At 38.9% G+C, this 14,063-nt stretch overlaps 1 protein-coding gene across 1 annotated transcript in view; it reads left to right on the top strand.

Moving 5' to 3' along the window:
- Nucleotides 1-890: 890 nt before the first annotated feature.
- bcar3 (BCAR3 adaptor protein, NSP family member) overlaps nucleotides 891-14,063 on the top strand; it is a 79,555-nt gene continuing 66,382 nt past the window's right edge. Inside the window, exons 1-2 of the mRNA XM_088077460.1 lie at nucleotides 891-1,025; nucleotides 10,116-10,264. Of these exons, the coding sequence (XP_087933586.1) occupies nucleotides 10,175-10,264 (90 nt within the window). The 5' untranslated portion in view covers nucleotides 891-1,025; nucleotides 10,116-10,174. The remainder of the gene's footprint in view (nucleotides 1,026-10,115; nucleotides 10,265-14,063) is intronic.

Genomic DNA, 14,063 nt, shown 5'->3' with positions numbered 1-14,063 from the left:
AGTTTAAAATTAACAGTTTAAAGTACCGATTTGAAGGGTTAATAGATTTTCAGTTGAAAATGTAACTAGTTGACTGCAATTATTTTAATGCGATTGCGTTTATTAGGGCGGGGGCCCTTCTGTGCGGAGTTTGCATGTTCTCCCCGTGTCTGTGTGGGTTCTCTCCGGGGTCTCCGGCTTCCTCTCACAGTCCAAAGACATGCAGCTCAGGTTGATTGGTGACTCTAAATTGCCCTTAGGTGTGACTGTGAGCGTGTATGGTTATCTGTCTATATGTGTCGGCCCTGCGATAGTCTGGCGACCTGTCCAGGGTGTACAGCTGATGACAGCTGGGATTGGCTCCAGCCCCCCCGCGGACAAGCGGTTACAGAAAATGACTGACTGACTGATTGTGTTAATTAGCAGAGCAATGTAATGCAATCACGAAATTCCTAACTACTTTGTAAACCTCACAAACACACACACACACACACACACACACACACACACACACACACACACATATTGCTTTCCTACTAGGTTTTGCTACACGAGGCTTCACTTAACTTTCCTTCTGCGTAGACAATCAGGCAGTTGCGACCCATACAGACCCCACATTTTAAAATGATCATCTATTATTATCTTCTGTTATCATCCCTCAAAATATTACTGTCAGCCAGCATTAGCATTTTGCATTTGGTCTTCATCCTGGATATATTATTCTATGTAAATTCTAATGTGAACGTTTACCTCTGTGCGTAAAGAGGCGGCAGCATCTCTCCCCCCTCCCCCTCTATCTCTCTTTCTCTTAGTGCTGACAGGTACCTCAAGTCAGATTGTGGCTTTCTGCAGCCCTCAACTGAAGCAAGTCGATGTCATCCGTCGACTGAAACTTTGCAGTAACCAGCAGGCTACAGCGTGCCAACACCAGGCTACTACAGTCGGCGCACAAACCAGGGCTCCTACATTAACTCTTCTATTGATCCTAAGCAAGTGTGCAGACCACATGCAGCAGTCCTCTGTGTTTGTGTCGCAACTCTCGCAAGGTAAGACGAATTTGTTACTTAAATGATTGACACCTTATTATTTCTGAACATTTGTTGGAGAAAGAAATGCAGCAATGCTACACAACATTGTAGATGAAGGCTGCTCATCATCGCTGCCTTTCACCTTGCAGTATGCATGTTTGTAAGATGCACTTTACTTGCAACTAATGTGGTGTTCAGTTGAAATCAGAAATATTAAAAAAAAATAATAATAATAAACAAGACAGAGAAACTGGGCTGAATTAAACCAATTTTGCACTGACATCTTTTAATCAATTTTTTGTGGAAGTTTGAGTTGATTCCAAAATCGTTTTGTTTCAAGGACTTTCATGTAGATGCTATTTTTAGACCTCCAAATCCTGCTTGTCAGTTATGGTTCAGCATCAGTAACATGAAACAGACAAATACTGTGCAGTGAATCCCCCAAGATGATTAGGGTGTTTCTTGCTTTGTAACTTATAAGATAGAAATGAGCTAAGGGTATTCCTCTTTGCTGGGGGACCCCCTTTACCATTTTGGACTTTCTCCACAGCTCTTTTAGAATAACCAATGCCACTAAGCTGTTTGTAAGTCCCACAGTATAAGACAAGGCTGGCAGCTCCCTGAATGAATGCCCTTACTCAGAGCTGAGTCATGCAAATTATACCTCCCCTCTCTTTGTCCCATCACCTTATTTTTTAGCTGTTATCACCAGGCCACAGTCATTAAATCTTAAATATAAGTTACACTTCATAAAACGTTTTTTTTTAACCTATGTTTTTGTCTGGAGTGAAATAAGCTGTTGTTTTTAAACTGGAAATTAGAAAATAACGAAACTTCGCTAAAATTTTCATTTCAATTGCCAAGATAAGACTGCATTGCAAATAGTTTTTTTAAGACAAATAAAATGGTAAGATTCCATTCAAGTGATGACTAGTTGTGCATTCTCTGCATATCAAACATATTTTATAGGGCAGCAAACACTGATGCAGGAACATGTTGGCTCACAGCTCCTGGAAATATTTTGGAAATCCAGGCAGAGATGTGTTCAAAAACCACTGAAGCAGTTTTTAGGATTAGGATTTGTTAGGATGAAAGAAATCTTCATGATATTGATACACTGATTCAAATATACTAATTAGCATCAGACTAGTGATTGAGTAATATGAGAGTATGTTGCAGGTGATGAACTTTGACGGAAAAATGTATCATTTTCTGGGGTTAAATTACATCGCCAAAATATTTCCCTGTTTCCCTCAGGGCTTGTAAAAGAAATACAGACACTTGCATTTAAATAGCCAATAATGCAAGGAAAATGAGCTCTTAAGAGAACATTTGAATAAGTTTGGGATCAGAGAAAAACTTCAAATGAAATACAAACCCCCTGCAGACAAGAAACCAAACCAAATGAAAACTGCTGATATTGTGGTGCAGTGAGATAATAGCCCCTCTGCCTGCAGTACAGACACAGTGAAAGTCATCTAGTATTTCACACAAATAAGATGTTTGCTGCTGTGCGGCTACTTAGCTACAAGCCCAGCCATGCTTGATATGCACCTGTGTTGTAGAGAGAGATAAGTCAATGAAGTTGTCAATTTCACAAACCCCTCTGGCAGTGGGTAGTTTCAGCTCACGCATGTACACTTGCACCAAATACAGGCAGCTGTGAAGTGGCTTTAACTCTGTACTAAACTCTTAGAGAAGACATTGTAGAGTAAGTGGATAGATGTACAAGGGGAAGATGATAAGAATAAGAATAAGAATAAGAAAAGGAATAAGAATAAGAATAAGAATAAGAATAAGAATAAGAATAATTAAAGCTGTAAACAGCGATGAACAGACCCTTACACTTCCACGTATGTCAGGGGGTATTGATGCAGGCAAGGAGCGGAGTTAGGGGGTAACTGCACATTTGGCAGTGAAATAGTGAAGCAGTAAGGAGAGAAGAGGATTGGCAACCATAAGAGAAAAGAGGGGGAAAAAAATTAGAAAAAAGAAAATTTGCAAGGAAACATAAGAAAAAGAAGGAAGACACATTTGGAGGATTAGAAGAAAGAAAAATAAGCAAAGGGGAGATGTTTTTAATCAGTCTTCTGACAAGGATAACTGGCTCCTTGTTGTAAAAACAGCAGTTAATCAGTGTCTAACCTGATCCTCTGATATGCTCCTCATGTCATATTCCAGGTGCTTCTACAGTTACTGTAACCTTCAGGTAAACACATTTACACAGTTTCAGACATGTTCTCTTGAGGCAAGCAACAACCACAGGGAAAAAATGGTGACATTTCACCTCTGTCAAATGTTTATATTCACACCACAGACATAGTTCAAGGGAGGTCATGGAGCATCCTATGATCAGCACATTAAAAAACACTGAATACAAATCAACAGAAGTCTGTATTGTTGAATTTCACATAGAGTTAGGGATGATATTATGCTTTGTGTTTGATGAGTTTTGCAAGGCTAAATTAGCTGAATTATCCCAAAACAAACACTTGTTTTTTTTAAACCATTAAAAGTTTTTATAATGATTTTCCTGTAAATTGATTATATTACATTTTGAAGATCAATATCCTGATCTGAAAAAAGTCATATGAACTTTGATTAGATCAGAGAGAGAAATACAATTGGCAATATTCTTGAGTGGAACCTATCATAAGATTGAGCTCAAAACATATCAGCCAGCCTCAGTGGCTACTTTGTGCAATTTGTGGTTGAAGCATTTACCAACGAGCGACAGTTTCTGCTTTACTTGTTTAATGGTGTTTGTATAGCAGGTATTGAAAATGCACTGACTTTGGTTGTATTCCAGCTAGGATGAGTTTGCTCATATTGTTTTGTGCCCTTGTTAGTCACGTAGGACAACACAACATCCTTACCTGCTACCTGGATATTACATCACAGTTGCCTGCAGACTGCGTGGCGTCTTTCATTTAAAATAATAAAGCATGGTGCTGCCTGGCTCAGTAACAGAAGCTGGAATTGCCCTGGTAGTGATGCTGATGTTATTTTTGCAGCCTAATTCAATTGGTTGGATTGTGTCAGTCTAATGTGATTGGCAAAACGGATGCCCTTGGACCATAGAAGGCAGCCAATACAGACATTAGTGAGTGAGTGAGTAAATGGAAAATTGTCCTCTAATGCTACCGAGGCTGCTCCGGACTTTGATTTTGATGTGTTCCGTAGTTGCTTTGGTATTTGGTGATTGTCTGTCAAATAAGCCTGTTGAGATCATTCAGTAAAAGGGATGCTGGGATAGGTCAATTTATATAGTATAACTGACCCATATAATTTATATTTTATATAAAATGGGCACTGTGACAGTACTTCAGAGAAATGTGGTCATGGGAAAACACTTAGGTCCAACCCACAGGGAGAGGAAAGGAGAGGAGAGGAAGCTTGGATTGGATCAGACAGGAAGAAGAAACCTCTAGGGGCATGGAGTTCGGGTTCAGTTTTCTGGATGCAAGTGAACTTGTTCAGTGGTTCTCCTGGGAATACTTTTCCATAGTGCTCTCTTCTTTTCTGCGCATCAATGCTGACCTATTCTCTGCTCTCTCTCAGCCTGTCAGCACTATTGTAGATGTGTACAAGTATGTCCTTTCATTGTAAACAAAAAGAAAAAAACACCAGTGCTGTAAAAATGACATCCACAGGAGTTCCACATGATGAAACCTTTTACTTTGGCATTCCTGCTGAGTTGCCCCTATTTTATGAGGACAACCAGTGTTTGCTCTAACTCAGAAAAGAAAGTATGACCTCTCTGAAGACAATGCAACAAATGCATCGTTTCCCTTTTTTCCTAGCAAATAGTTTTTAGCTCCTATAAACGGCTTCCCTTCTACCAAGTCTTTAAATTCATTTATTTTTTGATCTTTCAGGAGTTTTCAACCAGCCATGTGGAGCCTTTTGGAAGTTTTATGAGATAAACCGCTCACAATATCAAGGAAAAGACTCAACACTTTAAAATGACATACAGCTGCTCGGTAGACTGTAACAGGCTGCTCAGTTGGATCATCTGGCTGAAAGATGCAGTATTAAGTTCCGATATCTGTGCGCAGTAGACAGGGACAGAGCCGTAGACAGACAGGGTGTGGCCAGCACAGGTTTCATTGCCATCGTCTTGCTGCAGAAGGTTCTCAGTTAACCTCAGTTGTTCAGACTTTAAGACTTTATGGCACATTTTTATGGTAATCATATGGAGAGCACTGTTACTTAGAGCCTTTTTCCTCTCCGATATCCCTTTTAAATGTGTGAAAGTGAAACCAGGCAATTTGGCAGCAGTTAGAGGTGTATAAAGTCTAGTAAACTTGACACAGAGCACTCAGATTGACGGGTTTTTAAAGTTTTAAATTGAGGGGTAAAAGAGGCACAAAAGGCTGATGATGTGACCATGATTTCCATGAATTGAATTAAAATGACCTCCAGTAGGGAGATGATTTAAGTTGATGTATGAACTGGGCACTAAGAGATGAAGATGAGCTGTGTTACTGTGCATATTTGCAACATCAGCAAAATGTGTATCTGGCATACCATAATGAAAGAGCCAGTAATGCCAGTGACTCTCCATGCATGCATCTGTGTAAGTGTGTTCATAAATGTGTATGTGTGTGTGTGTGTGTGTGTGCTTAATTTTGCTCAACATGACATTTCTGTTTGGTCATTAGTTTCTTGATAGATTGATCTGAGAAAAAAAACTACCAGAAAATGCACAATATCAAGATATATAACAACACTGTGATACATAATTACGCATACCATAACATAAGATGTTCCTTTATCCATACCAGATGTTTCTAGTTAATGTGCAACTAAAAGTACCTTTTAAAGAAAAGCATTAATTAAACAAAACAAAATTGTATTCTATTGACTTATAGTGTAGTTTATTTTTACGCTGCTGCGCTGGGTATAACTGTGGCCGGAGGCATAATATTTTTGGGTTGTTCATCTGTCCATCCAATTACTGTGAATGCAGTATCTCAAGAATGCTTTAAGAGAATTTCTTCAAGTTTGGCACAAACATCCACTTGGACTCAATGATTCCGATCAGAGTTTGGTGTTTGTAGGTCAAAAGTCACTATGACCTGGTCTGCCTCATTATTGTGAATGCAATGTCTTGAGAGCATCCTGAGGATATTCTTATCCTATGTCTTATCTTTAATTTGGCTAAAAACTCATCAGAATTTAGTGGTGACTGCGTAAAATGATTTTTGGCTTTAACTCAGGAATTCATATCCTACTTATGACAAAATTTCACACAAAAACAGAGATCATGGTGAACAATTGATAAACATATAACACTGGCATCATGTTAGAGTCCAGGCAGAGTAAGAGGGTAAAGAGTGTTCCTTTTGATGCTTGGCACTGTATATGTACTGTGTGTAAGCTCATTGCCGTTGGGACTTAGAGGTCATTCATTTTCCTGAACAACCTCCATCTATCCATTAGGTTAAACTGAAAATGGTTCTTGACACTGACAGGAGTCCATATACTGTATGAACGACTCCCCTTCTCTAATCTACATGATGACACATCCATACATTAGATTGATATATTGAAAGAGGGGGCTGTTGTACATTGTGTGTGTGTCTGTGTGTGTGTGTGTGTGTGTGTGTGTGTGTGTGTGTGTGTTTCTAGAGATGGATCTTGGGGTCTAACAACCTTTGGTGACAGTCAGTGACATCATGTATGTCTCTGTGACATCACTTAATGTGATTGGGTGGGGTAGGGGGGTCTGCTGCACGTGCTCAGTTATGGCCCCTCTTCCTGACAAGATCTTTCTTGTTCTGCCTTTACCAATGACATGTTGCCACACACACAGACGCATAAAACATAATGACAGTACAGCTCCCTACATGCATATGTGCTCTGCCACTCACATAACACAATACACAAAGGACACTGACAGCAGAGAAACATGTAATGATACCTGACAACGCAGAGTTATTCAAATACAGCAGAGATAGTCATTATTGTTTTCATCAATAGAAATGTATTTCCTATTGATCTGGAACAAGATTATTAACATGCATTTCAAATCTTTTCCATTCTTTAGGGCTGCAGATTATGAGACTGTCAGCATTTGAGAAAAACATCGAATATCTATAATGTACATTTTCTAAATCAGTTGAGTAGTTGGTCTTCTTCATGTTTCTATCTTACAAAACAGATTGCAAGTGTGTTTTTATTGATGCAGTAGTTTTTTTGTTGTTGTTGCCTTGTTATTTTATGAAAATTGCCTGAAACTGTTGGAATCAGTTTTGCATGAATAATTTACCATAAGATCTGATGAGTTTAAAATCAATTAGCAAAACTGATTTATGGCAATAGCGGATTTTGATTTAATTTTTCCATAAGCATTTAATTTGCCGAATTAGCCAAAAATAAACATACTTTTTTTGTTCAATCTATTAACAGTTTTCATAAAAATGACTATACCACCATATACAGACCTCTATCATGATTTAAAAAACAAACAAACAAACAAACAAAAACATATGCATTTACCTTGTTTGGTTCAGGCTGAAACATATTAGCAGTAGGATTCTGTGGTATCTTTTTTTTCTCCATATCTTCATTTTTTCATGAAATTTCACTGGGATATGCGGTTTATGACAGTATTTGAGTGCAGTTCTTCCCACCACCCCACCCCAACCTGATGTGAGTTTGCTACGTTCCGCAAGTTTAATAAATAAACAATATAAAGTCACAAAATATCAAAAAAGGTAATATCCTTAGCTCTATTTTAGATACTACCGTACACCTTGGAGTTTCTCTCTTTCACCAAACTAAGACTGATGTTAGTTTAATTGCCTTGTTAACTCATTATCACAAACATTTAATTAAAACTCAACAGAAACAAAATAAAATTCCCCTAAGACATCTCATATTGCTTCTCTTAGTTAATTAGTCACCTGTTCCTGCAATCATTTACTTTGGTTTGATCAAAATAAACCCTTAATTCACTGAGTTAGAAGGGAAATATGCATTTTTCCCCTGTTGTTACGGCTGGGCGACTCACATTATCCCCAGTCTCCATGTTTGTTTGCTTAGCTGACTGACGGGTAATGTGAGCTACATACATTACATCCTCAAAACATCATCTTCTAATTGAAAGATGAGTGTCTGTATTTTTCACAGTATTTCTAACTACTCTGGCATACCATAATACCATGATCCCAGTATTCCCAGCATTGAAGGACTTGGATCAGGACTGGGGCCAAAAAGAACTCAGTCAGTCAGTCATTTTCTGTAACCGCTTGTCCACGTAAGGGTCGCGGGGGGGCTGGAGCCAATCCCAGCTGTCATCAGGCGGACGGCGGGGTACACCCTGGACAGGTTGCCAGACTATCGCAGGGCCCCAAAAAGAACTTGATCAGAACATGTGTTGTTTTTTCCTGTTCTGTCCTCTACTTGTCTCTGTCTGTAGATATACTGTAGACGTTTTGCCTGCCAACTTCAGACACTAACAGGCTTTTTCTAACAGGAGCCAGTTTTAATTCAGCGGATTTTCTCCACCACTTCTGTGTATACTTACAAAGATTTATCTTGACACATAGCAGTGTCATCATTTATCATTTTATCACCTTGCATTCATGTATGTTGCTGTAATGACAGCCCAGTGCTTCTTGGGAAAAATGATTTGTGGTATAATCAACAGGGGTGTTGAGGTGATATCAGCTCGTATTCCCAGTATCCAGTTCCAGTATTGCTGCTGTACATTCTGTTTTATGTTTTGTGGCTCTATCTTGACTGGCGGTAGATAAAGACATAGTTTTGTTCCCAGTCTCAGTATCAGCCTTCTGTTGAGACAGAGACATCATCACCAGGGGGGTGTTTACAGCACTGAAGTGTCTGTAGTATTGCTGCTAATCGCCCATTAGACTGATAAAGAACAAGACTTGGCTACAGAGCTACACAGCTGTGAAAAATAAACTCTCTGCTGGCTTATGTCTTGAAGGTATGCATGTATTCGCATACAGAAACTAAGTGAGAAAGTGACAAATAATAATTGTAAATTTTCAAATGTTGTGAATTTCGTGTTTTCAAAAACAGTAAGAAAATGACAACAGTTGCCCCATCACACTTACCTACATTTCATGTGGTACATTTTTAGTTTTCAAAGATTATAAGTGACTTACTGACCAACACCACCCTATTTTTCAGCTGTTCTTCGTGCTGCTAGGTTTAGCATTGGGATGACCTTGTTTCAAAGGGGAGTGTTTTTACGGCCCTTAATTCTGAAGCCCAAATAATCGGATAAATGTTCTACTGGACCAAAAGCCCATTTGTGGCATTGTTCTGAAGGGACATTTCTCCGGCAGCAATCTCCCAAATTTTTGGGGTCAAATTTTCGGAGAAATTTGAGCAATGTGTGACTGTTTTCAGGATAATGACGTGTTGTATGATTTTTTAAATTAATCCAATGGGACATTTTGTGAATTATTGAGGCTTTGGAATTATGGGCCATCCAAACAATGGAATGGCACCATTTTTTGAATAGTCTAGTTTGTAGACACAAGTCATAGCAAAAGCTTGAAAAAAATAGAACCTCAAACTAACGTATATTCAACTGTTGAGAGTTAAAGCAACATCCATTCTTATTTTTACAGGTATTTAATGCAGTCTGATGTTGTAGGAGAGGAGTGCAGTTTGTGAACAACCTTAAGAAGTGTCAAATGATGTCTTGCACTGACTAAAACGGCTCTGATATATTTAGTGAAACCTCCCACGTCTTGTCCGCACTGGCAGTTCTCACTTCGTTCTCCCAGACCCCCCTAAAAGGATGTGAAAATGCATTATTCATTCGTTGTTCTTTCCAAAAGCCAACTAGCAGTAAACTGGCAGATTCCAGAGCCGTTACTAGTGAAAGGTCACTGAGCAGAGAGGAGATGAGTAATCTTAGCTCGTGTAGCTCCCATTTACTTTTTTATCATATTACATGCAGTTATTCCACCTAACACTGAAGCTACCACTGTGTGAGATTAAAGAATGAAGGGTTTACAATTTGCATTTGTTTTCACATCAATTTCAAAGTTTGTCCACCTGTTTGGGTTGTTTTTACGCTACTCGTCTAACTTAAAATTTTTTTTTTTTCTCTCTGCGTTTTAGGTTCCATCTGAAAGTGTGTGAGTGGGTGTGCATATCTGTGTGTGTGTATATGTGTCACCATGAAGCACCAGTCGATCTCCCGATGGCTCAGTCAGCTGGGACTGCCGCAGTATTGCCCAGCGTTGGAGCAGGAGTATGATGGTGTAGAGGTAATACAAACACATGGATACACCAAAATCAAAAAAGACATTAACTACTTATTAATAGGACTATTTAGTAAATAACAACAGAAAACAGGCCAATCTGTATCTGAAAAAGCTCTCGAGGCAGCAGTAGACCAAACATGCTCACAAGGTTACAGGAAGAAATGCCCAAACTTTCTGAATAAATCTGGATGAGCAAAGTAAACAACAAATGCCATCTATCCTCCCAAATACTAATTTTTTTTTTTTAGATACTTAACCATTGCAAACAGTTGGGATGTGTTTGAATCATTTCCACAATCATTTTGAGACACTACAAAAGACTGGAAGACTCTGTGCTGCATTTTAAACTGATTGAATGAGTCCCATTTAGTGGTAAAATAGATTCAACTTTATTTGTCTAGTATGTGTGCATGTACAAGGAATTTTACACAAGGGTTTTGCATTGCTGTCAATGTACTTACACAAAAAATACTGTACATAACAGGTAGGAACAAGGACAACGGAGCTGGATTAATAAAGGTAAGGAACAAGCAGGACTTTTCAATCACATGAATACACACAACCATTAGCCCAGACCTCTTCACTAAGAGGGTTTGCAACATCGTACTTCCGCCTGTGCGTCTTAGTCAGTTTTTATCACGACCACAACAGTTTGCTTGTCAGGTCATTTCAGGTGTTCTCCCAGACAGCCAGTGCAAAAGTCTCCAACTGTTTGTCCCGGGACTTCCTCACAAGTAACTACTTGTTACTTGGTGGGGGGGGTGTCTTCTGTAAACCGATTTTGCTGGGTGAAATTTTAAATTTCCAGAGCAGCTGCATTGTTTTACATTTGGAAAGTCTGAAGCAAAAACTATCTCATAGACTATCCACAGTGTGCATGGTGGTGCCAGTAGTTGTCAAGGAGGTACCTGTAGAGGCATCCTTTTTGTAATAAGTTTCTGTAAGAAACTGAGGCAGTGATATAACCACTGGAGTAAAAAAAACAAAAAGGCAAACAAGTAGTCCCCACCAGAGTCTCAGTGATTTACAATGAGAGTTGATGACGCAGTTGATCACTGATTATACCAAAGTATTAGTCTTTTAACTCAAATTATAAAAAGCCCAACTGCCTTTTGGACCTAAAGATAGTTTTGCCATTAGGACTTTGAGATATGTTTTCAAGATGCCTACCTTTACTCCAACACAATGTTGTGTAATGTGATTTTGTGGTGCTTAAAGCTGCTGCTGTAAACAATTTTCATTTGAACTACTTTCAACCAAAGCCATAGCTCCTACTGAGAGTCAGCACATAAAACTGACACTATGTAAATGGCCAGACTCCATTACGGGCGAGTGAAACAACAAGTTCTTTTGTAATATGGATGAACTGACCCTTAAAAAATGTTTAAAAGTGGATCTTAGTAATTGATAAACTATGTTGTGTAAGAAAATGTCTATGTTCCCGGCAAAACCAGCTGTTGTTGTTGTTGTTATTAAGAGTGTTTCCCACAGCAGCTTAATAAAGCAGCCTAATAAAACTTCATCACAGGCCTATTAGACTCAGTGGACAGTGATGTAGTGGCTATTTTAGCATCCAAACATTAGCCAACTTCAGTCCAAACATTACAAAGCCTTTGGCTAGGAGATGAGATTGATTAGGCAATAAGACATGAATTATTCCATTACCTCCTGCTGATGTTTTTCCCAGAATGCATTGGTGTAATTAGTGAAGGCATAATGGGGTACACTCGTGAAGAAAAAGGTGAAAGGGGTGAGAGGAGAGATACAGAGAAAACAAGGTGAGACAAGGACAGGAGCATGCTGTTCTGGTCTCATTTAACCTTAATGGAGTTTGGATTGAAGTTTCTATTTTAAATATCCTTTCAAGGTTAAAATGGCCTCTATGAGTTTAAATCTACACACAACCAATACATTTCATTGCGCACTGAAAGGAATCACTTAAACTTAAAGCAGAGTCTCTATAAATTTAAAAATATATGTGCATGAAGCTGAAGGCTGTAGCTAATGACACTTTTCTTACTCTCCACTAATTGCAAATATAGGAACATAAGGACTGATGCCTAGGCCACACTGCATATGTTAGCGATGGGTGACGGCTACCTGGCTGAACTGTTACGACTCCCACACTTTGGGCATTCATGCAGACAGCATTGTTGGTTTAGCACTGCTGCAAACCTGCCTGCTGCTATTCAGACTTTATATTCACAATTAAAAGCAGATAATCCACTAATTTATGGAGCTGTGAAAGCGCTGCATTGTCAACAACATGCTCATGCAGATATTTCAAAATGAAAAAGCCTTGTGTTGATATATAAAAGGATTCTGTCACTAGAAACATTGTCAGAGGGCTATTCAGCTACTTATTTTGAAACGGAAACAGAAAAGGTCAAGTTTAAGCATGAATATTTATATTTTTACATGTCTGTGGCAAATACGGATGCTGAAACTGTAGTAAAAGGTGGAATAATGTCAATATGATAAGTAAAAGACCAATTTTATTGTCTGAAAACTGCACACATCACACAGAAAAATTCAGCAAGACTCCGAATATGGGGTGTTGAATCATGCTCTAACCCCAGCTTTACCACTCTCCATGCATACTGAGCTCAGCTCAGCATTGCTAACTTTTCTCTGGTGGATATTATGACAACATTATTCAGCTCAGTGCCTCCTCGCCATCCAGGCTGCCGTTAACACAACATACCCGTAAAACCAACTCAGCCAACATAATCAACAGCTACAGGCACGTCTCCTCTTTGTCTCTGCGTGGTGCACAACATTTGTGTTTACACTTGGTAAAAATTTTCAGGTGCAACAATTATGATGTAATATATGGTCACCCTATATTGCATTTAAATCATATGTTTAAAAATTGGGATCCTAAATTGGGAAATTTACAGTAAGTGATCTTGCATTATTGTCTGCATAAATAGAGTGAATTTGGCATCTTATTTAGTGGTTGTCTGTCACAGCTCTTCTTAATGATTTGTCCATAATGCAGGTGAAAGCAACCAAAAGTCTTTTTTAACATTTTATTCCATGTGCAATGCTGTCCTTTTTTTCAGTGATAGTGTATGCAGAGAAAAACACATCATATTCTGTAAAAACTGTGACCATTGGTTAAAAGAGTCTGAAAAGGTCTACAAGCTCACTTGATTAGTTTTAATTCAGAAATATTGATGTTGAGGTTTTTATCATGCAGGGCTCTCTGCACCACACTGCTCGGTTTTCTCATTCACAAGCACCTTCATCGTTGCAACAACATTCACGGAGGCAAAACCAACACTGACAACTGCTATACCAACTCTCCAGAGGACTGGTATGAGAGTTCATATTGTTGCTCAGCTCTGCATGATCTAAAGAAGAAAGACAAAAAAAAACATGTCAACTTGCTGTTGGACACAGAGGAGACGAGAACGAGGGGGGGGGGGACAGATTCTGAGATAGATTAGGCTTGTGATATGCCAGCCCTACTACACACACACACACACACACACACACACAAAATCATGGGTTGTGTGTTTTTTACTCGTGTTAACATCAGCAGAACTAATGTAGCGTCGTCTTCTTTAACCTACTAACATGTCATTACTGAGCTGTCTAGGCACGTTGACCACAATGACCAGCTATGTGTGTGTGTGTGTGTGTGTGTGTGTGCATTCTAATGTGTGCCCGTACATCAGCAGTGTTTATGGTTTTCAGACTTGTTTGCTTTCTGTGTTTGTCTGCTTTTTTTATAATTTATTTTTGAAGCGTACTTTTCTGCAACTTCTGTGTGTACGTGTGTGTGTCTGTGTGCACA

Source organism: Plectropomus leopardus, chromosome 5, assembly GCF_026936395.1.
Source record: "Plectropomus leopardus strain MGB_pleo_1.0 chromosome 5, ASM2693639v1, whole genome shotgun sequence".
NCBI lineage: Eukaryota > Metazoa > Chordata > Actinopteri > Perciformes > Serranidae > Plectropomus > Plectropomus leopardus.
This window is presented reverse-complemented; position numbering and strand designations above follow the sequence as displayed.